This window comes from Epinephelus lanceolatus, chromosome 21 (genome assembly GCF_041903045.1).
Source record: "Epinephelus lanceolatus isolate andai-2023 chromosome 21, ASM4190304v1, whole genome shotgun sequence".
Taxonomy (NCBI): Eukaryota; Metazoa; Chordata; class Actinopteri; order Perciformes; family Serranidae; genus Epinephelus; species Epinephelus lanceolatus.
In genome coordinates this window covers 37400850-37428121 of record NC_135754.1, presented here as the reverse complement: position 1 = coordinate 37428121, position 27272 = coordinate 37400850, and the positions used below count along the sequence as shown (strand labels likewise).

At 40.8% G+C, this 27272-nt stretch overlaps 2 protein-coding genes across 3 annotated transcripts; both read left to right on the top strand.

Moving 5' to 3' along the window:
- Window positions 1-360: 360 nt before the first annotated feature.
- On the top strand, window positions 361-9848 carry LOC117247135 (uncharacterized). Of its 2 annotated transcripts, none has more exons than XM_033611413.2 (4): window positions 361-669; window positions 5278-5379; window positions 5937-6184; window positions 8567-9848. In XM_033611413.2, the coding sequence occupies exons 1-4, from the start codon at window positions 452-454 to the stop codon at window positions 9826-9828; spliced, it is 1830 nt and encodes a 609-aa protein (XP_033467304.2). In that variant the 5' UTR covers window positions 361-451; the 3' UTR covers window positions 9829-9848. The 2 variants fall into 2 exon arrangements, with proteins under 2 accessions (XP_033467304.2, XP_033467306.2); XM_033611415.2 differs by having other exon boundaries at window positions 416-574.
- A 4715-nt stretch (window positions 9849-14563) lies between these two features.
- LOC117247134 (uncharacterized) lies at window positions 14564-27008 on the top strand. The gene is made up of 5 exons (XM_033611412.2): window positions 14564-15039; window positions 19315-19416; window positions 20613-20714; window positions 22662-22909; window positions 24444-27008. Exons 1-5 carry the CDS (start codon window positions 14822-14824, stop codon window positions 25619-25621), a joined length of 1848 nt encoding a protein of 615 aa, XP_033467303.1. The 5' UTR covers window positions 14564-14821; the 3' UTR covers window positions 25622-27008.
- Window positions 27009-27272: the final 264 nt, after the last annotated feature.

Here is a 27272-nt window from a genome sequence, read left to right as displayed (position 1 = left end):
AACAACAACTCTTTGCAGTCTGTCGAGAAATATAAACGTTATATTGCTTTTTATTCAGAAAAATCGCGGCTCTTCTGTTCACTATTTATTTCCAGGCAAGTTCTGTCATCTCCAAAATGGCGGCGGCGTTAACGTACGATTTAACGGCCAATGACGCATCTACGTTTCTAAAGTTAAAAGAGGTTTTCAGAGCGGAGACTGTTGAAGCTGGTTCCACTAGTGTCTGTGGAGACCCGGGTGGGAATGACCTTTTCATTTTCAGAGTTGGATCAGATTTCAGAGATGAGTTTTATCTTCCCATCCAGCAGATGGCGGAAATGCAACATTTGGACCAGCCGCCATTAAAACACCAACGAAGAAGTAGCAGGCAAAGAAGAAGAAATAACCGGAAGTACTTGGCTGCTGCGGTGCTGCTAATGGCTAACCGCTTTGACAGCCCAGATTTTGACAAATGGAGGATCATAATTATTATTTAGCAGAAGAAAAAGCGAAGGAGCGGGAACCGTCACCGTCACGGAAGCGGAAACACAAAGAAGAAAAACGGAATCGGGTCATTCGGCTGCAGAAAACGAGGGTAAACATCGGTGTGGCCTTTCCTAAATGGAAATCTCTGATGAGGGAAAAATGTTTTCAAAGTGACGCTGACGTTGCCTGTTTTCTGTTGGAAAGGTAAATTAATTTAGCACAAAGGTTTGTGTTGGAAAGGGTTTAATCTCCAGATTATAAACGATTTAGTTGAAGGATCCTCTGAGTCTAACATATTAAAATGAAATGCGCGGAGAAAAGACCTGACAGAGGATTTCCCCTCAGAGGACTGGGAGCAACAAACACAAACTGTCGACTCTGATTGCTGCAACATAACTGGTTGATGAGGACGTGTGTGACACCAGAAAAAAAAAAAAAAAAAAAAAAAAATATATAAATAAATATATATATATATATATATATATATATATATATATATATATAATAACGCTATCCCAGACCTGTGTATTAGGTGTAGTCAGGAGAAAGGGATCTCTTGGGTCAGGATATAAATCATTTATAATTTACAAACAAACCAAACCAAAAGTCAACAACAACAACAACAGAGCCATTTTTTAACTTATTTTTTATTTATTTTTGTTTTTTTTAAATAACAGAATTAAAAACAAAAACCAGTCCACAGCAGACTGTTTTTAGTTTATGGCAATTCCCTTTTTCCTGTTAAGATGAAAAACAGAAGTCTCGTAGGTTTTTTTTTTCTTTCATTTTAAACCAAAAACTTAACAACATGGTCCATTTATTGTTTGTTGTCAAAGGAAAAAAAACAAAAAATTATAGCGGGCAAATTTAGGCAATTCTGAGCAACAACAGGCAGAATAAGAAGACAACAAGGAAGTTGCCATTATAATGTACATTTTGCATCAGTTGAGGCTTGAACTCACAACCTCTGACTCCAAAGAGCACCCTCTATCTGACGGAGCTAATTAGCAAGAGACAACTCATCTGTGGCTTCACAAATTGACTAAGCCAGCCACCAGGGGTCCGTTTCACAAAGCAGGTTTAGTGAAAAGTCAGAGTCTGTTAACCCTGAAATGAGGGAAACTCTGAGTTTTCCGTTTCAAAAAGGGAGGTAACTCAAACCAGAGAAAGAGGAGTAACTCTAGCCTGTTTCAGAGAGAGAGGTAACTTAAGCTCTCGGTCAGTTACCGTAGTAACAGACTCTATGAACCTAACCTGGTCGGGACCAGGTTTTTGTCAATGAACCTCGAGTTTCTCTCTGTCTCCGCCCTCTTTCAGAGCCACACACTCCATTTGATTTCCTCATTCATTCAGTCAGCAGGCGAGTTTTGGCGTAGCCTAGTTCTGCCGTCTGTCATTTAAAAAAAAAATCAGAGTCAGTATATTAGAAGTCCATTAGGCACAGTAGGTGGCGACTTTTTTCACTAACATGGCATGTCCTTTTGATAACGATCCTGTGGATGAAGGTGCAGCATTACTGCGCAGAGAATTAAATATTCGTCAGGAGATGGTTATCAGATAATTGTGTGGAAATGCTAAAACATCTATGCGCAGATGTTTTAGCATTTCCACACAATTATCTTTTTGAGCGGTACCGTTTCACGTCACAGTCCATCATCTACATACACAACCTAATCCGTCCTTACATTTGCAACATTACCAATCGTAGTCATGCTCTCACATCCCTGCAGATATTGTGTGTTGCGCTGCGTTTCTTTACAAATGGAAGTTTTTTGTACAATGTCGGAGACGCTGAGCACTTGAGTAAGGCAACTGTGTGCAGGGCGGTCAGAAAAGTGTGCTCGTTTTACAGGCATCTGCCTTCTTTCTGTTGGGTGAGTAGAAGTCTGTGTTAGTTTAAATAGGCTTAATTATTTAACAGAACATGATATAGATGAGAAGATACTTGTGTGTGAAAACAGCATTATGTTGGGGGTAAAACAACTGCACAGTCAAACAGCCACTTAATATTTACTTTACAATGTAAAACATGATCAGAATGAGGTTCCCCCATGAGATTATGCCGAGGTCTTACCTGTTTGAACAATGTTTTTATATTTCATCCTAAACTGCTGCCAAGTGCGCTTCTCCTCCGCGGGATTACACTTAAATGAAATAAATTAATAGGCTACCATTCAAGCAGTTTTCCCCTGTAATATTATTGTGATTGCAAAGGACTACATTTAAACTTATGCATTCTCCCACGCCGTCTCCCTCTCTTTTGCAGCTGCAGCAGTGTTGCACTTCTTTTTGAAAACGTGTGCAAACTCGCCGTATGAGCGCATTAAGATTTCTAATTCTAGTGGGGTGAAAAACGCAGCCCTCCTCTTCCCCGTTGCCATGGTGACTCGTCGAATCGGGGCTCCATTGATGCTGGCTTTTTATAGTTGTGGTGCACGCGCTTAACTCCAGGTGAAACTACTCCGAGTTGATTAAACTGATTCAAATCAGCTGTTCTGGAACTGGAAACTCAGAGTTTCCTATCTCAGAGTAGATCAACTCAGAGTTCAGGATTAGACTCAGAGTTTGTTGAACCTTCTTTGTGAAACGGACCCCTGGGTGACAGCAGCTGTCAAGGCAGATTTCAAACTGCCATCATAAATTCAGTTATCAAGACAAAAATCTGAAAATACACATCTTGCATCTAGACAGCATGGAGATGTTGTTAGTTTGCTTTTTAACAATGACTGATTTACTCCATAAGTGAAAAACTGATGTGTAAAGATGCTCTATTCCCATTGACAGCAATGGATCACATGATGACAGAATTCAAAATGCTGTCAAAAATTCAGTTTTTGATATAAAATTCTGATATTTGCCAAACATCATCTACCGTGACTCCAAAATTTTGTTAATTTTTTTTCATGAACATTGAAAACTTATTTAGCAAGAATTTGCATGTATATGTTTACAATACCGTTTACAGTCACAGATAGATCATGGCTCTAAAGATTGTCCTTTTTATTTTATTTTGTTTTAATTATTTTTATTGATCTTTACTTGCAGCTTGCGTATATGTCATGTTTATTATTTTATGTTGGTGTGATGGCACTGGAAAATGTTTTGTTTAAAATGTGTCTGAATAATCCCATGAGGGATGGGCTGCCTTAGGCAGCCAGACACGAAAACAAAATTTCATTCCTTCATAAAATTTAATTCATTCATACAGTCAAACATTTTGATGCACTGTAGGCTCAATTTTTGATAAATCAAAAATCTGTGAGGACAGTTTTTGTAGGACAGTCTGAAGATGCTCTGTAGCAAGTTTGGTGTCAATTGAGCAAAAATTGTGGGAGGAGATAGGTTTAAGAAGTTATACAGTTTTTGAAAAAAAAAACAGTGATAGACTTCATAATTTTAATAGGTTTAAATGTACAAAAGTTTCTTCAGTATTGGGGCTACAGTTTGATGAAAGTTGTGAAGCTATAGCACATACAGTTGATTTTTTGTGTCAACGTTTTGAACTTTAGATGTTTGCTGTAGTGCCACCATCAGGACTATTGACTTGTGTTTGCAGCTGAGCAAATCTGGCATGAGACTGGACCTTTGTGCAAAGTTTGGGGATTTTTGGCGCATGGGAAGTAGGATTTCCTCGGAAGAAGAAGAAGAAAGAATGAGCAGGAAAACAAGAGGGTCCTGGCAGGACACTGGACCCAGAGGTTTTCAATCTAGCTTTACAGATATTACTGTCTTAAATCTTTATTTACTGCTCGCAAAAAGAGTTATCTCACTATATCGGAAAAAGACCGGTAAACCAAACTTCATTAATTGGATTAAAGAGTTATCCATAACTCTACCTCTGGAAAAGATTGCATACATCATGAAAGGGAATCAGTCACTCTTTGAAATCATCTGGGGTCCTTTTCCACAATATATGAGAGCGTTGGTTTAAGTATTGTGATGAATGTGGCGACGAGATGTGAATGTAGTCGTCCTCTGCAGTTGCTTGAACCTGACCTGATTGTAGTGGTATGTCCCATGTGAACTATGTCTTTGTGTTTGATACAAGGTACAAACAATAACAATGAAAGCATGATGTGAATATAACAGCATTGGAACCCTTTGTGGAAAACAGAGAAACCTCCCTTTTCTATCAGTTTGTTTTATTTTATTACATATAATTTATTGTTTTTATTTTTGTTGTTTGCATTTTGTTATCTTTAATAGCCCCCGTTGTTTGCGACATTCTTCTGGATGAGATAACAGTTGCTTCTGATAAGTTATTTGAAAATTAATAAAGATATTGCTGCAAAATATGAGCCTAGCAACCTTTAAATACATTTTGTTTTTTAATAGAACCATTTCACCCCGAATCCATGTTTAAAATATCAAAGTGTGAACATTTCCAGGATTTTGATTTTACATTTGTGATCCCAAGATGAATTTATCTGTGTTATTTGGTCCCAAAAGAGTCGGTGACGTCACTGAGATCAGCCCTCAGCTGCTGCATATTACTGCCAGTTAAGTGTAGACAAGATGCTTTGGAGCTCATGTCAGCTGTAGCTGTTTTCATTGTTTGTCTGCTGTGTACAAACAAATGTTGTGTTGGTTACTAACAGCTTTCATTAATGGACACAATTAGTACTTTGTGTTTAGAATCTATTTCAATAGATTTAAAAAAACTGATTTTAGCACATTGTTCATCCAAAATGAAAAGGACCCATTGACATCTCCTGATTAAGCCTTTTTTTGTATTAAATTTGACATGTTCTATATGTGTTTGTGACTGTGTCATGTAGCACTCATTTTCTTATCTTGCTGTTGTTCCTCCAGCCACGCGAGAAGCATCACAGCACTGACGACCATGAAGAGAAAACCTTCACAGGACACAGCTCCAGCAGTGTCGAGCTCTGGATCTTCCAGTGGGACAGAAAGGCAAGTCTTCACATTGAGATAACTGTGCTGTTCTAATATGTTTTGGGTTGGGTATCATTTGGATCATTTTCCAGCAGCCGGAGCCAAAATGATACAGTTACCTAAAAGGAGCCTGAACTGACACTTAAAAAATAAAAAGCACTGAACAACAGCCGACAACATTTTTAAATGCAAAGTCAAATTTGAACGTGCAATTGAACAATGTATTATATCTTAACAGTTTAAAGTATACTTAATATATAAAAGGATTAATAAATTACACTTAAACAAATTCACATATTAAGTAAAACCTAACCCTATAATAGTTCAGTACTAAATAACTGTTACACTACTAATAACAGCAAAATATGTTTTGAGTTGGGATCAACAATCGTCTCAATAACTCAATAGAGTCTCAGACAGACGTGAAACAGGCAGCTGAGATTTTCGCGACACACAGTCTAGTCTAGTTTTTACAGTCTGTGTTTTGTAATGATTCAAATAATTATTCATTCCCATGTGCACTCAGGGTTGTTGTTGTAATAAATAACTGACAGGATGAATCTGTGTAATTACAGTTTCGGACGGCTTTACAAGAGAAACGGCAAAATCTACAGCGTCTACACCCTGAAATCTGATAAAGCCTCCAGGCACCTCTCTGAGTGGCAAACAAGGATTGTGAAGAGGAGGATCACAGGTGAAGAGGGGATGCCTCAGTGGAGGAACCTTCAAACAGATGAAGAGCCCAGAAGGCTGGATGTGGTGCCCCCCACACCTGCAGCAGCCACATCAGGACTGGTCCAGAGATCTGTCGGGACAGATTCAGGTAAGAGACACACACCTGTTTGCCTTCACTGTAGAGTGTTAGCTTAACCTGTAACTCTTACGCCAGAATTCCACTGGATGCGTGTCCGTTGCGGAACGGCTGCACTGGTTATCCGCTGCGTGCTTTGCCGTCCGTCAACACCCACCGGCTGCGTTTGCTGTGCGGAGCATAATGGTGCGATATAACAAGATGTCGTTTCTATAAACAGAAGCACAAAACCAGAGGAGTAGTAGGAAGACATCTGGGTGCACCTCCATGATTAACATCTCCTCGTCCATGGTGTCAACGGGGTGAAATGACGTCTGAAAACCTCTGACCTGTTGACTTCAGGCCTGCCTCCGCCCATTATGACGTTTTCAAGGTGTAGTGCAGGGAAATATGATCCGCCGTGAACACTGTGTATTTTATTTTGAAAATTAACTGGATGTTTATTTTGTTTCTGTGCACAACTTCCTGCCCCGCACGATCTGCTCTGTGCTGAATTGTTGCGTTGTGCTCCGGTGTCCATCAAAAATAGAAGTCCTGCGTATCTGTTGCGGAGGGCTCCGGAGCGCCGCAGCTGTGACGGAGCCGGAACGCAGCACAGCCGCAGCCAGTGGAAACACACACATTGACTAGAATGGAAACGTATCGGCTCTGCTGCCGTTCCGGATCGCAGACACAACCAACACGCATCTGGTGGAATTTGGGGGTTAGTGTTGGTGAAATAACTAAATGTCTATTGATGCATTCGTTGTAACGATCCAGTATCATCACTGCAGAGTGAGAACATCGATTCATTTCATCACCTGTAGGATACACCTTTATTTTGAAAATCTGTGTCACCGTCAGACAGAGTCAAGCAAATGATGGCAAGCAACAACAAGAAGACGATGAGGATAACGTAACTTACTCAAAAATTATATCAGGAGTTTGGAAATATTTTTGATTTAATAGAAAATACAGGTGAACAGACGGAGCACATGCCGTATGTCAACAATGCTGATACGAGGTAAAATAGTCAGGAAACATGACGCACCTGCCGGCCGGGCATCTCACTCCGATAACTTCTTGCTTTAGCAACATTAGTTGCTCTGTTTCAACAATGTTCAGCTGAAAAACATGCACGCAGGCTGAAATTCAGCTGCTCTGTTCTGTCAGGAGACGCAGTGACTTAAACCACCAGTGAGTAAGAAAACGTATAAGTAATACATGTGATTAGTTAAGTTATGAGTAGAGGAAAAGTCTGCTAGCTCCTAGGCTAATTTATGCAACCTAAACATGCCTTAGCTAATTATAGGTAACTAGCAGAAACAACTGTTTTGCCTGTGAACTTTGGCAATTCCTTAAATGATGATTTATGGCTGCAGGGAGAAATTTGTCTTCAGGGTTTGGGTTAAAATCGAGCAATTTCTGACAGAGCCCTGAAGGCAGTACATTATGAGCATCAAACACTTCATTTTCTGCATTCTGGTGATATTTTCTGCATCAGTTTATGGTGGAAATGTCTCAATTTATGTCAAGGAAAACACAATATTCTGGTGGTACGTGACAGTTCAAAATAAAAGTATAATACAGTAAGACTCTCAGGCATTCAATGTTGCTTTCAATCTTTATTCTCCTGTAAAACAACTTTTCTTTAATGTTATCCCAACTAAATCAACAGTTTTACTGCGTGTAAGTGAGGGACCATCTGCTGTGAGGTTTAAATGGTTCTGGATGTACAGAGTAGAAGCAACAACACACCTGAGGACAATTTCTAGATATTACAAGATCAGACACATGTAGCGGCTGCAGCTCAGCGCTCCTCCTCTCCTCCTCTGTGCTCTTTGCACAAGGCATGTTTGTGCAGCATCAAACTGCATGTCAGATTTTTGTAAATGCACTATCAGAGCTGCAGTGTGGGAGGCGTCGTAGTGAAACATCTTATGATGCTAAACACGGGTACACCTTCAGTGATGAACCCTGAGGTCATCGGGTGTTTAGGGTCTCTCGAACATCAGACACTCTCGCTTGGGTTGATCAGGCCTCAGTTTGTGCCCTAGCTGCACTCGCCCCTCGTCTCTCCCATGATGCAGAGTGCAGAGTAAGCCCTACAGAGGGAATCCCCTGCAGAGCCTCTGCACCCTACCGTCACAGGCAAGCACCTTGCCTTCCAGCCTCATCTGTGTCAGTCACTGACTAGGTCCCCACACTAACCCCTCTTGCGAACGACAACCTCCTCTTTACGGTCCTGTTCAGAAGTAAATATCCAGAGTTCTTTTTTAAGACTTTAATACTTAAAATGTTCTATATTTCTGGATGAAACTAACACTGCTGAGGATCATCACTGATCTCACCAACATCAAGTAATGATAGCAGAGATATGTGAAGTCACAGTTGTCCATAATGTGCTCCCTGCAGATGTCCAGCAGCTGTTGGTGATTAAAGATGTTCCCCCTGAGTGGAGCCCCAGCCTGGACCAGGAGGACCCAGAGCCCCTCCAAATAAAAGAGGAGCAGGAGGACCCAGTGCTCCTCCACATTAAAGAGGAGCAGGAGGACCCAGGGCCCCTCCACATCAAAGAGGAGCAGGAGGACCCAGGGCCCCTCCACATTAAAGAGGAGCAGGAGGAAGTGTGGAGCAGTCCAGAGGGAGAGCAGCTCAGTGGGCTGGAGGAGGCTGATATCACCAGGTTGACTTCTGTTACTGTGAAGAGTGAAGATGATGAAGAGAAACCTCAGTCCTCACTGCTTCATCAGAGCCAAACGGAGGACAGCAGAGAGACAGAGCCTCCAACCAGCAGCTCAGCTATGCAGATAAAAACAGAAACTGATGGAGAGGACTGTGGAGGATCAGAACCAGCCAGGAACCTTGATCCACATGGTCATTCACAACCAAATACTGATGATGAGAAGGCTTCAGACTCTTCTGAGACTGAAGACAGTGACATTGATTGGCAGGAACCCATGTCAGATTCTGGGTCTGAGACTGAAGATGGTGTCAGTGTTTGGAAGGAGACCAGGACAGCTGAGTCTGCTGTAAATGTTGAGGGATGTGATGCTGGCCAAAAATCCTCGAGCGTCTTTCAGTATAGTAAACAGTTAAATTACAGGGGGTTTGTTCAGAGACACATGAAAGCTCATTTTGGAAAAAGGTCCTCCAGATGTTCTGTCAGTAAGAAATGTTTTAGAGTGAAGGAAAACGTAGATGCACAGGTGAGCGACGACGCAGAAGAGAAACTGTTTGGTTGTGATGTTTGTGGGAAAACATTTAGACAACAGGGAAATCTGAAGGCACACATGAGAGTTCACACAGGAGAGAAACCATTTGGTTGTGATGTGTGTGGGAAAAGATTTAACCAGCAGGGAAACCTGAGGACGCACATGAGGATCCACACAGGAGAGAAACCATTCGAATGTAAGTTTTGTAAGAAAAGATTTGGAATACAGCATCACTGGCACTCACACGTGAGAACCCACACAGGAGAGAAACCGTTTGAATGTGACGTGTGTGGGAGTAGATTTAACCAGCAGGGAGGTTTGACAAGACACATGAGAACCCACACAGGAGAGAAACCGTTTGGCTGTGATGTGTGTGGGAAAAGATTTTTACGGAAGGGAAATATGAAGAGACACATGCAGAGTCGATATTGTACTGTTCAGGTTGTTGTGAAAGATCAATAAAGAAAATGTGTTGATAACAACCACGATAATTTCCCTTGTCTTTTATCATATTGTCTTGTCTGTCTTTTGTCCTGATGTAAAAATGGGAAAAATATGCCATTTGTCAGAGGGAAGGGAAAGTGTTTCCTTAATATCTGATAAATATTTATTACCAGGAATGACAACATGTAGTAGGTCTGTACTGGTGGAAACAAAATTGAATATTAAGATCTGACATAAAGTAATATACCTCTATATAAAACGCATATTTAATTTAATGTCTAATTAATACATACTTTAAATGAACTGATCCAGTCAGGTGGCACAGTGGCTTAACAGGTAAATTAGTTGCTGGAAACATCCCTAGTTTTTAGGCAGTCATAGAAAAGAATTTGAACAGATTACAGTTGTTACAAAGGTTGTTCTAGTATCAATACATTTAACAAAGAGAAAAATCGGTAAACACAGTTAAATATCCACATCCGAAAACAAAATTTTGGCACATCAAAACAAGAAGCAGGAACAATTGACCACACTCCTTTTATGAGTTATAATCATACTTCAGTTACGGCACAAAACCGCCAGTTCATACAGTAAAAACAAAAACAAAGAAGTAATGAGTGGAAACGGGAGAAATCACTGTTGAATAATAATAAGGTTAAATATTTTTTAGACAATTTAAAACCAGTTTAATTAATGAAAACATGAAATAAGACAAAAAGCACAGTGCCCAGCAAAAATGACAACATAACGTAGACACAAATCATACAGAATTTAGTGGAAAACCTTATTTTGGAGTCTGTATCAGCCTCAGGTCTGACAGTATTTAGTTGATCAGTGTTGAACCAAGGCTCAACAAGCACCTCTGCAGCTTCACTTATTACTGCTGCTCTCAACAACACACGTGTGTTTTTTGACTTGATCGCACTGAAAGAAGATGATTTCCTTCCTATGTGGATAACCAAGTGTTGTTTCAAGGTTTGAGTTTGTGTGAATGTTTTACCACAAACTGAACAACTGAATGGTTTCTCTCCTGTGTGGACAACCAAGCGTTGGCTCATGTGTTTCACTAAATTCATGAAACTTTTTTTACAAACTGAGCAGCTGAATTTTTTTCTTTTTGTATGAACTCTTGAGTGTTTGGTCACTTTTGAACATTTTGCGAATGTTTTACCACAGACAGTGCAACTGAAGGGTTTCTCCCCTGTGTGGTCTCCAGTGTCTTTCTCCCCTGTGGTCAAAGCTTCCAGCACATTCAGATGAGCTAAATGAAGTTTTTCCAGATTTACATTCCATATCACTGACAGGTACTTCAGTGTTTTTCACAGAGTTTAAACCTGACAGAGGTTCTCTGGTCTCCTCCCAGTCATCACTGTCTTCAGTCTCAGAAGAGGCTCCAGTCTTGTCGATGGTGTCTGGTTTCAAATGTGTACCTGGATCTGAGTTCCTGGCTTGTCCTGGTCCTTCACAGTTGTTTCCATCAGCTTCTGTCTCCACCTGGTCAGTTTGTCTTTTGTTGAAGCTGTGAGGACTGAGCTTTCCCTTCATCCTCGTCTTCACTCTTCACAGACACAGGAGTGAATGTGAACTTGAGTTCCTCCTGTTCCTCTTTAATATGTGGGGACTCTGGGTCCTCCTGCACCAGACTGGAGCTCCACTCCTGCTGCTCGGGGGGAACCTCTTCTTTAACCGCCAACAGCTGCTGGACGTGTGTGGAGAGTAATGAAAACATTTCATGTCTCCAGCGTCACTAACTTTTCCTTTGAATGATGTTGATGTACTTGTTAGGGATGTATGATAATATCAACATGTCATCAGTATCGCCCAATATTGGCTTGTAATGAACTATTAGAATCAGCCAACATGCTTTTTTAATTTTGCACTATGAATGAATTTTACATACACTGAAAAATTGTATTTCATGTCTCCATCTGCTGGTGGGCCGTCACAATAAAAGTATATATGTATGATATGATGTTTATTCCACTACAGAAGAGACCTGATGATCACTGAAATTAGGTAAGGAAAAAAAAAGTGCCCCGAGCAAATTGTTGTGATTTCTTTCAAAAACACGAAAAGAAAACAATGGGCAACAAAGGCAGAAATGACCCTGAAAATTGCAAGAAATTAGTAAAAAATTATAACAAGAAAATTACCATAAAAAAACAACAAATTAGTAAGTAAATAAAAAGAAAAAAGGTCAAAACAAACACACAAGGAAATGACCTAGAAAAAGTGTTTAAAATGATTTAAAAAAATAAAATAAATCTGTAACTTAATAATAATATTTACTACTATAGTTTTCCCTAGCTTTTTTAAATATAATTTTCTGAATCTACTATTTTTTTGCAATTTGTTGGACACTTCTTATCAAGTTGCACATTGCCCTTTTTCCCCATGTTTTTGAGAGGAATCGCTCCCATAGCTCAGGATTCAACCATTTAAATACTTGCTAAAGGTGTCTAAAAGCTGCACAAGAAAAGTGATGTCGCTCCAAGTTTCAAAGGGTTAATGGAGCAAATAAACAAAAAATAATAATGAAAATAACTGTTCAAACTGAGCTCCACCTCCTGATGATCTACGTGAAGGAAAGAGCGGGATTCAACGGGGAACAAATGGTTTTCAACAAGACCTGGTAGCTGGAACAGACCCTTTCGAGTGGACTCCTCACAGATCTCTACTGTCTCGAAAATTAAAAACAAAAACCCACACACACGTTTTACATTAATGAATGAAAAATAAATTAATAAATAATTAGTTTTAAAAATAATAATTCTTGAATCTGAATTGATCCACTGAAGCCAGTCGGACTAATCAATAACAGAAAGTTGGAGCCAACTAATCTTATCTTACTATATAATGACGAAAACTCTGTGTGTGTGTCTGTTCCATGTTTTTCTCCTCACTGACTTGGTCAATCCATGTAAAATTTGGCACAGTGGTAGAGGGTCATGGGAGGATGCCAATGAAGCAATATTACATCAATTGGCCAAAGGGGGGCGCTATAGCAACCCATTGAAATGTCAAACTTTGAATGGGCATATCTCATGCCCCGTATGTGGTAGAGACATGAAACTTTGCACAGAGATGCCTCTCCTCATGAGGAACACATTTGCCTCAAGAACCCATAACTTCCGCTTATATAGATTTTCCGCCATTTTGAATTTTTTGAAAAACACTTCAAATGGATCTCTTCCTAGGAAGTTTGAGCGATCTGCATGAAACTGGGTGAACATAATCTAGGGACCAATATCTAAAGTTCCCTCTTGGCAAAAGTTGGAAAACTTACTAAAACTGAGCTTCTATGAGGCAATGAATATTGTGGAGGGCGTGGCTCATCACATAAAGGTGTATAACATCTCAAGGGTTTCACCCATCACCACGCAACTTTGTAGGCATATGACCACACATAATCTGAGGGGACCCCTCCATTATTGACCCCATCAAACAAAATGGGGGCGCTAGAGAGCTCATTTCTTATCTAGGCCTAACCGCCATATGGATTTTTACTAAACTTGGTAGATATGTAGAACAGGACGCCTCAAGGTGACTGGAGAAATTTAACTCTAATTGGCAACTGGGTGGCGCTATAACAACAGGCTCCCCCTGTGGACCAATGTTGGTGTTGTTTTCTAATGTTTGGTATGACTAAGTCATGGTATGGTATGCTGTACATAATCACGGAAACTGTCAGTGTGTCATTCTGTCTGTCCCACGTTTTTCTACTCACTGACATGGTCAATCTATGTGAAACTGCACATAGGCATTGAGGATTGGCATAGGTAGAAGGTGACAAAGCTACCAATGGGTATGGACTAGTAGTAATTGTATTATCATGGCATGTTAAAAGTTCGTCCACCAGGCATAGTGTGGCATATTATTTATTATTCACCATAAATACTTTGAATGAGTGACCTGTTGTATTTGTGATTGACGGGAGAGTGTAAGCCTCTAATTGGCCAAATCAAAAAATGATTGAGAGATACCACGCCCTAACAAAGTCCAGTCTGCAGAGACACCCTTCTCCATATTCCCTTCTCACATTTTCTGAATTTATTTATATTCTGTGGGTTGAACGGAAAGCTTTGGCGGGCCAGATTTGGCCCAGGGGCCACCAGTTGACAATTCTTAGTACAGGCAAGGTTTTTTTCCCCCATTGTTTTGGGTCCAAAACACTTTATTTATAACAAAGAAGTGTACAACAATTGCCAAAAAAAAAAAAAAATCATATCAGGGGTATTGAAAGTCCAGAGTTCAAAGACAGTGCATGTCCTTTAAATTGTTCAAAGTCTTTGTAGCTTTTTTGTTCTTCACATCTGCTACTGTACTAAGGTACCATACTGCTTGAGTTCAACAATACATCGGCTAAAGCAGCATTTGGAGTTTTGATTTATGGAAATTGAATTTTACCAAGAATGATCAGAAGCTGAACAGTGTAGCATTGCTATCCATCCCATAGAAGACAAAATATAACATCACATCAGATCCATTAATCTGTTCATTAGGGCTCATTTTCCTTTTTCTAAAGTCTTGAGTATCTGTTGAATAAATGAAATACTGTTTCTCTATCTGAACTACAAAAAGCACAAAATCTACATTCTGGTACAGGCAAGTCTGTCTGAGATGGAGGCGTCGGTGGCTTAGTGGACAGAGCAGGCGCCCCATGCACAAGGCTGTTGCTGCAGCGGGTCAGGTTTGACTCCAGCCTGTGGCCCTTTGCTGCATGTCATTCTCTCTCTCTCTCTCTCTCTCTCTCTCCCTTCACGCTTAGCTATCCTGTTGATTAAAGGCAAAAATTCCCCCAAAAATATCTTTAAAAAAAGTCTCTGGGCAAAGTTTTTAGATTTCTGAGTTGAGTCTTTCTCCTCCCAGCAGGTGGCGGTAATGCAACAATTCGGGTACCAGCCCATTAAAATATCAACGACGAAGAAGAAAGAACCGGAAGTGCCTGGTGATGCGCTGGTGGTGGCTAACCACTTTGTTATGAGAAGTTTGAGAACCTAAATTTTGGCAAATGGAGGATCATACTTATTATTTAGCAGAAGAGAAGGCGAAGGAGCGGGAAGTGTCACCGTCACGGAAGCGGAAACACGAAGAAGCGAAACGGAACCGGGACAGACGGCGGCAGAAAACGAGGGTAAACATCGGTGTGGCCTTTCCTAAATGGAAATCTCTGATGAGGGAAAAATGTTTTCAAAGTGACGCTGACGTTGCCTGTTTTCTGCTGGAAAGGTAAATTAACCCAGCAACATGTAAATACATTTTATTCATCAACAGAATCATTTTCACATCTGAACCTGTGTTGAAAATATCAAAGTGTGAACGTTTCCAGGGTTTTACTTTTACATCTATGATCCCAAGATGAATTTATGTGTGTTGTTTGGTCCCAAAAGAGGCGGTGACGTCACTGAGATCAGCCCTCAGCTGCTGCATATTGCTGCCAATGAAGTGTAGACAAGATGCTTTGGAGCTCATGTGAGCTGTGGCTGTTTTCATTGTTTGTCTGCTGTGAACGAAGGTGGAGTCTGACTGAAGACATGTCAGAGGTTGTGTTGGTTACTAACAGCCTCCAGTAATGGACACAAGGAGGACTCTGTGTTCAGATTTCTGGAGATTTAAATAACTGATACACCTGTAGCACGTTGTTCATCCTAATGCAGAAGACCCGGATACACTTTGTTGCATTAAAGGTTTAGTGTGTGCAATTTATGGGTATCTAATAGTGAACATTGCTGATTGCAAGTAGCTGAAATTTCTCTTGCTTAGAGTTCCTTCAGTGTTAATTCTTGAGGAGCCCAGTTGTCCACAGACGTCTCGTCCTCTCCAACACAAACAGACCAGGGACCATATTCACAAAGCCTTCCACAGCAAAGAGATGCCAGTGACGAAATTCTAAGAAAGTTCTTAAAACTGTGACAATTTCTTAGAATTTCCCCTTAAAGTTAAGACTAGGTCCTTGTAAAGATAGAAGTTATCCGCAGAGCATCTCAGACCTTTAAAGAGCTCCTGAGGAGCAGTGGAGGAGGACTGTTAAGAGGTTTAAGAGTTTCTGAATCAGAGGAGAAAATGGTGGAAACACAAAGAGGTCAGACAAATATTCTCCAATATTCTACAGATTGGATGTTGCAGGAATAATATGTGTGGTTGATGTCATCAGGGATACACACACATTTCACACCAGAAATAAAATAATCACAACACTGAGATATTTGTAAAACTGGAAAAATGCATCAGAGCAGCAGTGATGAGTTTAGTCTGTCTCAACCTTCCATCAGCAGAGTGATCACACTAACAGTGACACTTTCACAGCCAGCAGTTCATTTCATTTCCACTGGGTGTCCTCACCTTAGGGGCGTGTCTCTGACAACCAATCACACCTGTTAAAAGTAAGTAAGTAAGTAAATCTTTATCTATATATCATCTTTCACAGCTCGAAGTCACAAAGTGCTTCACAATAAATATACAAACAGTTAAATAGATAGAAAACACAGCAAGTACAAACAGCAAAAAATACAGTGCAACTAAAACACAATCTATACACAATCCATATAAATGCTTACAATTGTCCAAATGCCTGCCTAAAAAGGTGAGTCTTCAATTGTATCTTAAAAATGTGGACAGAGGCTGAGGATCTCAGGTCCAAGGGCAAGGAGTTCAAGGTTTGGGGCCCAAATATTCAGATGTTCGAATATTCGTTTCTATGGGTAGGTATTCGTTATGAAAATTTGGTATTCGATATTCGTTTTTTAATTTACTTTTTTTATTATTATTATTTTATTTTTTTTTGGTTACATATTTTTTTGGTGCTAAATGTAGTCTTTTTGTTGTTGGTAAATGTAGGTTATCAATAAAAATCAAAACTTTTAAATTGCATTGTTAAAAATGTGAAAATATAGTATCACCTACAAACTGAGCTTGTGCGCACGTCACGCTTGAGCGCATCCATCTGAGGCTGTGGATCAATGCCAAGTTTTACCACTTTATCACTATTCCCTCTCACTTGTAGCTGTTTTTTCGTTATCTTTTGAATTTAATATGAATTATGGAACCGTTTTTGTCAACGTTTGTTTTGTACAGTAAATTATTGTTTAAAGTTTCAACAAGTTTCTTTTGGAGTGCGTGACACAAGTGTGCTATGAAAACGACCGCGGACTGTCACCTGCTCAACGCATCAGTACCTTCGGATGCCATGACAGTAATAGCCAATAATGTCAAAATATCATTTACAGACCGATTTAACAGACGATCACTGCTGCCCGACCCGCAGGTCCATTTGCGGGTCCCGCGGGTTACAGGTCGACCCGCGCATCACTACTCAGCTCAGTCTATAAGGCTGTACACAACAGTAAGGCTATAGACATTATATTCTATTCAGGCCGGCAGAACCAGCAGCGCATCGGCTCTACAGTGCACGACACTGCTGATTAACCATGTTATTGCAGCACAGAGTGTCTGCCAGCAACCAATTACTTGCAGAAGCTTCCTACAACTTGTTTCAGCGGTTCTGATTTAATCAGAAGACAAATTAAACAGGATGACTAGCCAAAGTGAAAATCAAAAGAAAGCACAGAATAATGTACTGAAGGAGACTGTTGTGCCATCACATTGTTTTGTGGTTTGAGAGCAAAGATCCGGTCGCCACTGTGCAAAACTCCGCAATACAATTAGGTCTGAAAAAAGCCCAGAGTGGAGGGCTCTGTATGTCAGGACCAGGACCTTGAATTGGAACCTAAAGTGAACAGGAAGCCAGTGCAGGGATGCCAGGATGGGAGTTATATGGCAAGACTTATGTGACCGACTGAGCAACCTGGCAGCAGCATTTTGGTCAAGCTGTAAACGGTCCAGAGATGTTTTACTGATGCAGGTGATCAGTGAATTGCAGCAGTCAAGCCGGGATGAAATAAATGCATGGATGGCCTTTTCCAGTTCTGAGTGTGAGACGATGGACCTGAGTTTCGCAAGGTTTCTGAGGTGGAAGACGCATGAGCGGGACAGAGAATTAATGTTTTTCAAACAGCATGTTTTGGTCAAAAATTACCCCAAGGTTCCTGAGGTCAGACCTGATGTTATGTGCCAGTGACCCCATGTGGTTGACTACCTTAGAGACCGCTAAGAGAGTCATCCGCAGTAATAAGAACCTCAGTCTTGTCTGCGTTTAGTTGGAGGAAGTTGTTTGCCATCCAGTTCTTAAAAGAATGCATCATATCTAGCAAAAGGGGCAACCACACCTCCTCGCTAAGATAAAAGTTTCTGTCCCTTCCTTGCTCAGAGTCGCTCTGAGAACTTCACTAAATCATTCCTAAGCTGGCGCTCCTTACTAAAAGTTTTTAGGCTAAGTTCGGAGCTCTCTGAGAGTGTTGGCAGAATGTTTGTGAATACGGCAGTTTCATGTTACAAATCAGGAGCCCCTTTTACACTGCCTCTTCAAGTAGACATGTACCGATGCCACTTTTTCCTTCCCGATACTGATTCCGATCCCTGAACTTTAGGTATCTGCTGATACCGAGTACTGATCCGATACCAGCGCGTAAAATAAAAATGGATGGGATATGAATTGTTGTATGTCTCAACTCCTAAAACTCTGTGTAAAATATTAAGAAATAAATACATAATAGTAGAATGAATGCCATAAAACTTTTTTTATTATTATTATCCAGTGTTGACACAGATCAAGACACAGGTTAAAGTGCAGCCACACAGTTTGGTAAAAAGACATTTTAAAGGCTACAGTAGAATGCTTTTTAAACTCCGCTCCGTTTCCGTTTTGTTTGCCTGTAGCATGCGTATACGTAATGACGTGAGGCATTACGTGGTATCGGATTGGTCATAGGCTGTACTCGCCGATACCCGATTTTAGGCATTATCAGAGGCATTTCCAATACTGGTATCGGTATCAGTACAACTCTGTCTTCAAGTAGGGAATTTCATGCCATCATGCTGCCTCGTCACTCTTAATGAAAGGTACAGTGGCTGAATGAGGGGACAGAGTTGACTCGCCTTTAAGCTGGCGTTCTGACAAATAGGGCTACACGCTCAGAGTGACCTACCAGTAGCGATAGATCTATCAGAATAGACAACTAGTTCTATAAATGTAAGTAAAAGTAGAGTATGTTGTTACGTCAGGTAGGACACATCCAACAGAATCAGCTACAACCTCTATAAATGTGGTTAAAAGTATGTGCAGGTCCAGATTTTTTTCTCGCCTCTTCAGTGCACTGTGTATGTGCAGTTTGTGTTGGTAGGTCATGCGGAGCGGGTAGCTCTATTTGTCAGAACACCGGCTTAGTAACATTAGATATGTATTATTCAGGTTGTTGTCTATCCATGCCAAAGATCATGTTTGTAGTTGACCCAACAGTTGTTGAGTTGTTGTTGATTTATTTTGTTGTGTTTGTCGGGGGGAGCCGACCCTCCCAGCACCTCAGGACGTAACAGAATGTTCGACAGGTGTGTGTGTGACTGTGTCATGTAGCACTTATTGTCTTGATCTTGTTGTTGTTCCTCCAGCTATGCCAGAAGTATCGCAGTACCGACTGCCATGAAGAGAAAATCTTTACAGGTCACAGCTCCAGCAGTGTCGAGCCTTGGAGCTTCTAGTGGGACAGAAAGGCAAGTCACATCGAAATATTTGTGCTATTCTAACATATGTTTGATCACAAAAATATCTTTTCACAGTCTGTTTATGAGTCGTTCAAAAGAAACGAAGGCTCGTCGTTTTTTTTTCCATATAAAGTTTTAAAATTTGAAGTTTGTTTAGCAGCCCTAGTTGTTGTTGATTTTGTTTTTGTTGTTATTTATTCCCCCTTTTGTGAAAGAGAAACAAAGAAATCTTTATCATAGAAAAATAACTGTTTTAAAGTCATTCAGCCCCTCGTTGCACTTGAATGAGCACAAATTCAATCAAACTTATGAAACAACCTTTAATTTAACCTTTCACATGAAAAAAAACTTTTTAGATAACTGCTTCAAAAGCCTTTTTACCATTTATGATGTATAATAAATCTCCCTTTAATATATATTTTATATTTCTGTGAAAAAATCAACAAATGCAGCCAAATCGAGCTGCAAAGTTTCATGGCTGGAGTCCTCCACGTCAGTGACAAGTGTGACGACGGGGTCAAAGGTTTTACTTGTGTCACTGATTTTCAAAATAAAATTAATTTCATCTTGACGATAGTGATTTAGATGTCAGAATATTCCACATATACTGCACATCTTTTACCTGTTACACAGCTTTTTGCGGGTTACCCGTGGATACCTGACCTGGTGCAGGACTCTGACCTCTGTTAGCTGTTTATTCTGGCTACCAGCAGCTAACAGCTAACGCTAACTAGCTCTTCCCCTGCTGGTGTCAGCACGGACTCGTGTTACAATCAACATTATGAGGGAAACAATAGGGTGCGTCCCTTGACATGTCGATAGTGAATTTACTACTTATTTCATCATGACGGCATCCTGCAGAAGATCTCTGTTCATCCCAAACACATTTTTTTGTCCCTGGGTCGATGGTTGCGTTGAGCCCTGGTTTTGAACCTACATAAAACTGACGTGACACAACAGTAAAACATTGGCCACTGCCACTGGTGAATGTCGTCTTATTTACAGATAGATTAATGACAGTCAACAAGACGAATATCGGCAGATAAATCGCTGCATTCTTGTTGAGCTGTTCTTGATTTGTTGTGGTGTGTTTGTCAAGGGGAGCCGAGCCTCGCAGCACCTCAGGACATAACAGAATGTTCTACAGGTGTGTGTGACTGTGTCATGTAGCACTTATTGTCTTGATCTTGCTGTTGTTCTTCCAGCAATGCGAGAAGTGTCGCAGCGCCGACTCCCATGAAGAAAAAACCTTTACATGTCACAGTTCCACCAGTGCCGAGCCTTGGAGCCTCTGGCGGCATAGAAAGGCAAGTCTTCACATTGAAATGAGTGTGTCGTCCTAATATATGTTTCATTACAACAAATACTTTGCATGGACGGCCGCTGCTAAATGATTAGTGCCTCGCTATTTGAGAGTCTTTCCATATGCAAGTAATGCTATCTTTAGATAAATCTGCCAGAGTTGAGGATGAGTGAGGATTATAAATGAACACCCCCAAACACTAAGTGTGTTTCCATGACATTAGAGAAAAACAATTAATTGTGTCAGTCTGACTAAAACTGGACTTTTAAAATCCATGTAAACATCAGTGTTACTGAAATCATACTAAAATGAATGTGTCACAGTGGGACTAACACACCCAGATCATGTGACTCCTGCATGTATACAGTCAATCAGAACCAAACTGGCCGAGGCGCTCTGAGCATGCTCCACAGTTTCCGCCCCGGGCTTTGACCCAGAAGTCCAATAGCATTAAATGTGTAAGAGAAGAAGAAGCCGGTAACAACATGGAGAAATCTACATCCAGAGCCGTGACTTTTTGGACGGACGGGGAGACACAGTTCATTCTGTGTCAGCTGAAAGAATTAAATGTTTTTAAGTACATGGATGGGAGGAAACACAGAATGGCAACCGTTGGGTCTGTGACGTAAAATGGTCCAATACTAACAAGCTGAAAAGGGGGCATATCCTCACCTATCGTCGCGGAGTCAGACATACTTTGGTCAGTAAATCGATTCTGTTTTTTGGTCGTTAGAAAGCACAGCTGACAGAAACAAAGCCTCTGCTGCCGGTCTCGCCACTGAACTATTACAACTGAGGATGCAGTGAACTGTGAAATTCTGGGCTGATACAGATGTTTAACTGGTTTCTGTGAAATTCATGTCAAATTCATGCTATATTTACATTCGTCTCATTTTCGTGAAAGTGACTCTCAAAAAGGTCTTGAGGGAGTTTCCTTAAAGTTTGCGAATGCTCAAGGTCACTGTGACCTCATCTGTCTCAACTTTGTTAAAGCAATATTTACAGGAACACCTTAAGGAAATTCCGTGAATGAATCTGCTTTTACGTCCGAAACCTCTTGTCTACAACGGGATTGAGATGCGCCCACGTTGAGGACTTGGCTCAGATCCGAAGCCTCCTTAAGGAATCTGATCCCATTTGATTCGGTGGTGGGAACTTCTTGAGATCGCATGCTTTTGCTGATGTCGACCCCTGGACCTTCCACATGGAAGACGAGTGCTCTATCCACTACACTAGGCAAAAACATGCACTTGGACTCAAGGATGAACTCATTCAGATTTGGTTGTTAAAGGTCACTGTGATCTTGCTTTTGTCTCATTCTGGTGAACGCGATATCTCAAGAAGGCCTTCAGGGAATTTTCTGAAATTTTGCACATAAGTCTCAACAGTGAACTGATTCTGTGACCTTGCGTCTCTCTCACTCTCATGAACGCAGTGTCTCAATCCCTCAAATTTGGCACAAACATCACTTTGACCTCCTACCATATGATTTAGCCATAACTCCACTCCACATTTGCTAATTATGATGAACTTTCACACAAATATCTAACAGGATGAAATGATGAACCAATGACATTTTATGTCCAAAAGGTCAAAGGTCAGCTTGACTGTGACATCATCATGTTTTAACGTCATATCTCAGGAACAGAAGGGGAGACATTTGGTCAGATACTGAATTGGTGACTCTAATCTTGAAACTGTGCTGATTGTATAGATCTTCTGTGTGTGAAGCATCCATGTTTTATAGAATATGTTTATTTGCAGCAACATCCAGATTCGAAGCATTATCGTCTACTGTCATGGCTACATGTGGTTTGGGGAGTCAAACAACCGCAAGGCGTCATTTCTAGTATTTACAATCAGTGTCTTGTATGCAAGTAATTATTCATTCCCATGTGCACTCAGGGTTGTTGTAATAAATAACTGACAGGTTGAATCTGTGTAATTACAGTTTCGGACGGCTTTACAAGAGAAACGGTAAAATCTACAGCGTTTTGGCCCTGAAATCTGATAAAGCCATCGGATACCTCTCTGACTGGAAAACAAGGATTGTGAGGAGGAGGATCACAGGTGAAGAGGGGATGCCTCAGTGGAGGAACCTTCAAACAGATGAAGAGCCCAGAAGACTGGATGTGGTGCCCCCCACACCTGCAGCAGCCACATCAGGACTGGTCCAGAGACCTGTTGGGACAGATTCAGGTAAGAGACACGCATTTGTGAGTATTTAAAGATAACTTTGGTATTTTTCAACCTGGACACTATTTCCCCATGTGAATTTCTATTTTCACCACAGACAGGCTCAGATTGAGAGATTTTTGCTTAACAAGGCAATAGCAAACAGATCTGATCAAGTGAAAGGTAAAGAGACGCTTAAGACACTTACAGTAACTATCTGAGCTGCGCTGTGTCAAAAAACCACTTCTAATGGACATACGGTGACGCTGTTCGATTGCCCCTTGTGCTTCCATTGCAGCTCGTTCCGTGGCTGCTGGCTCCGTCAGTACTGGACCAATTTCCAGAATTGTTGTTCACATCAGTCTCTTTGACCAGTTTACACAGGAAAATAGGGTCAAGGTTGAAAAATGTTGCAGTTGTTCTTTTTAGTTACATAAAAGTAAAAGTGCATATCATGCAGAATGGATGATTTGAGAATAATCTTTACATTATTGGATTATAATTATTGCTGCATTAATGAGGAAGTAGGCATGTTATTCCTGTGGTCTAAGAGACTCCAAAAATGTTAGCAAACACTAGCAACTCTCTACCAAGTCCAAGAACTAGAGTGCTAAAACTCAACCTTGTGATGTCATAGGGTCTAAAGTCTGGACAATGAATTGGGAAAGATCAGCTCCAGACTTTGCATTTAATGACATCACAAGTGTAAAGTCTGCAGAGCACTGAGATTATTTCAAATATTTAGAAATTTGGTGCAATTATTTTGGTGGATTGCATCACATAGCAGAGCTTAGGATCATCAGGAATCATCATCGATCTCACTGACTTAAAGTGATGATACTAGAGATTAGAGCTGCCCCCAATAGTCGACCAAATGTTAGTCGACCAGAAAGGTCATTAGTTGGCAAAATTTCATCGGTCGCTTAGTCGCAGAAAAAACAAAACGTGAAACTCTATCAGGAGCTGCGCCTTGTCAAAATAAATCTAAACCTATATGACTGGAGCATGTGTGACTTTACTTTGAAAGGACAGACACAGGAAGTGTCCACGCTCAGCAGTCAGACAGGAGTCAGGTTAATCTCCAGGGCTGGTACCTGCGGTTATTCCACAGGCTAGTTAATAACATGTCGGGCAGGAAATCCAAAGTGTGGGATCATTTTGAGAAGGTGAAGGACGAACCCAAGGTGATATGTAAACTCATCTTCATTGGTCGACTACAAACATGACGTATCATCTGAAACATGGAAGTAGCTACATGCCCATTAGCCCACAGCGTCATTAACAGGCGGCTCGCTCAGTGTGTGACGTGCACTTGGAGATAAAATATAGGCCTATATTAATGAAGGTTCATTAGTACGGTTTGTATTTCTCTCTCCTTCAACTCAAACCACCAAAATATATCATTTAATCATTACATTCATATCAGAAACATGCAGGAGACTAGTCCACTGATGGACCCTGATGAGGACTGCTGGTCCACTAGGAACATTCTTAGTCAGGGGGGCAGGCCAGAGATATCAGTGTGAAGTCACAGTTGTCCATAATGTGCTCCCTGCAGATGTCCAGCAGCTGTCAGTGATTCAAGATGTTCTCCCCGAGAGGAACCCCAGCCTGGACCAGGAGAACCCAGAGCCCCTCCACATTAAAGAGGAGCAGGAGGACCCAGAGCCCCTCCACATAAAAGAGGAGCAGGAGGACCCAGGGCCCCTCCACATCAAAATGGAGCAGGAGGACCCAGGGCCCCTCCACATTAAAGAGGAGCAGGAGGAAGTGTGGAGCAGTCCAGAGGGAGAGCAGCTCAGTGGGCTGGAGGAGGCTGATATCACCAGGTTGACTTCTGTTACTGTGAAGAGTGAAGATGATGAAGAGAAACCTCAGTCCTCACTGCTTCATCAGAGCCAAATGGAGGACAGCAGAGAGACAGAGCCTCCAACCAGCAGCTCAGCTACGCAGATAAAAACAGAAACTGATGGAGAGGACTGTGGAGGATCAGAACAAGCCAGGAACCTTGATCCACATGGTCATTCACAACCAAATACTGATGATGAGAAGGCTTCAGACTCTTCTGAGACTGAAGACAGTGACATTGATTGGCAGGAACCCATGTCAGATTCTGGGTCTGAGACTGAAGACAGTGTCAGTGGTTGGAAGGAGACCAGGACAGCTGAGTCTGCTGTAAATGTTCTGAAATATCAAGAAGCCCCTGTGAGTGATGACGGATGTGACGCTGGCAAAAAATCCTTCAGCTTCTTTGACTGTACTAAACGATGTTACCACAGAGGGTTTCTGCAGAGACACATGAAATCTCATTTTGGAAAAAGGTCCTCCAGATGTTCGGTCAGTAAGAAATGTTTTAGAGTGGAACAAAAAGTAGATTCACAGAGGAGCGACGACACAGAAGAGAAACTATTTGGTTGTGATGTTTGTGGGAAAAAAATTAGACAACCGGGACATTTAAAGACACACATGAGAGCCCACACAGGAGCGAAACCATTTCAGTGTAATTGTTGTGGAACAAGATTTGGACTTCTGAGTCATTGGCTGTCACACATGAGAAGCCACTTTGGAGAGAAACCATTCGAATGTGATTTCTGTGGGAAAAGATTCCGACTACAGCGTAGCCACAGGTCACATATGAAAGTTCACACAGGAGAGAAACCGTTTGGTTGTGATGTTTGTGAGAAAAGATTCTCAGCACAGGGAAATCTGAAGAGACACATGAAAGTCCACACGTGACAGTAACTGTTCTTTTCAGTTTGTGAACAATTAAAAGACATTTTGCACCAATGCGATGTGGAAATATGGAAAATCCATGTGTGAATATTCTGTATGTCATTGTCTACTATGCAGACTGGGTCCAGTGCAAATAATCGGTGTTGCAGTGTTATGTTTTTGTTTTGATGTTAACTGCACAACACATGCATCTTAAGTGTTAGACCGAGTTTAAGGCCTGCGTCGCTTCAAGAAACTCAAGCCTACGATATAGCACTTAATATTACCATGACCTTAATGACTGAGAAACTTCTCCGACACAACACAATAACTAACCAGACCCCAAATTTGATGCTTGCTGTCATGTCTTGCCCCAGCCTGTGATCAACATAAGACGTTAGTGAGTGTATAACAACATGTCATATCATCATGTTCCAGCTACTGGGCGATCTTCAACCATAAGTTCTCCATAATTTGATTGTTGAGGTAGTTGCGGTGTTTGATGTAGAATGTCGGGTGTTGGGAAACCAAATAGATAGATAGATAGATAGATAGATAGATAGATATCTTGGCAGCAAGCTAGCTGTGACCTGGATATTTAACATCAGCTGGAACAAAAGACTTTATTAGTCAAACATATTTGCACAGGCGGGAATCCACTGAAGTCGAGATTTGTTTTGCAGGGCTGTGCATTAGGGATGCACAGTCATACCGGCACGTCATCGATATCAGACGATATGGGCTTTAAGATAAACAGATCAGAATCAGCCAACATGCTTTTTCTTATTTTGCACAATGAATGAATATTATATACCTTGAAATGTATTGTATTTCATGTCTTCATCTGCGGGAGGGCTGTCACGATAAGAGTATGTATGTATAATATGATGTTAATTCCACCACAGAAGAGACTTGATGATCACTGACATTAGGTGGGGAAAAAGAAGATATGTCGATATTGGTATCAGTTATTGGCCAAATTAGTTCTTATTTATTGGCATATCAGATATTGGTAAAGAATCCATTATTGTGCATCCCTGGTGTGCATCACTTCACAAGAAGCCACCAAATTAGTTTTTAATACATTTCAGTACAAGTTATTCTGTGTAACAGCTTTATTTACGTAAGTGTGTTAGTGAGAACCAGGGCTGTTTTCATCATTGTTATTTTATTTTTGTCTCTCTCTTGTGTTTGGTTTAAAATGTGTGAAACGTTAAAGTTGTGTCAATGCAGGGGTCAAACAAGGTGCTTGAATTTTTAGGGGAAAAAAAATCACATATATTGTTTCACCTTGAAAACTGTCATTTTATAACAAAGTGCTGAAGAAGTGTTTGAAATTCAAATGAACCACACAACAGTGTCATTCTGACCAACATTTTGTATTCATTATTAAAATGCTTGGAATCAGAAATCAGTCACTTTTTTTTTTTTTAATGTCCAGCAAATAATGTGAAGAAGCAGCAGGTGTGCCAGGCAGAGCTGAAGGTGAGAAGCGAGGCAGAGTCATGCAAAAGTTGTGCAAAATTTTGCTGAGGGAAAAAGGAAAAAATTTCAAAATGGTGTATTTAAATATTTCTGCATACTGGGGCCCCTGAACAGTCTTTAAATTTCATACATTGGGTTTGACTTAAAAACTGAGAGTTGACAACCATATACTCTTTACACTATTTCAGTT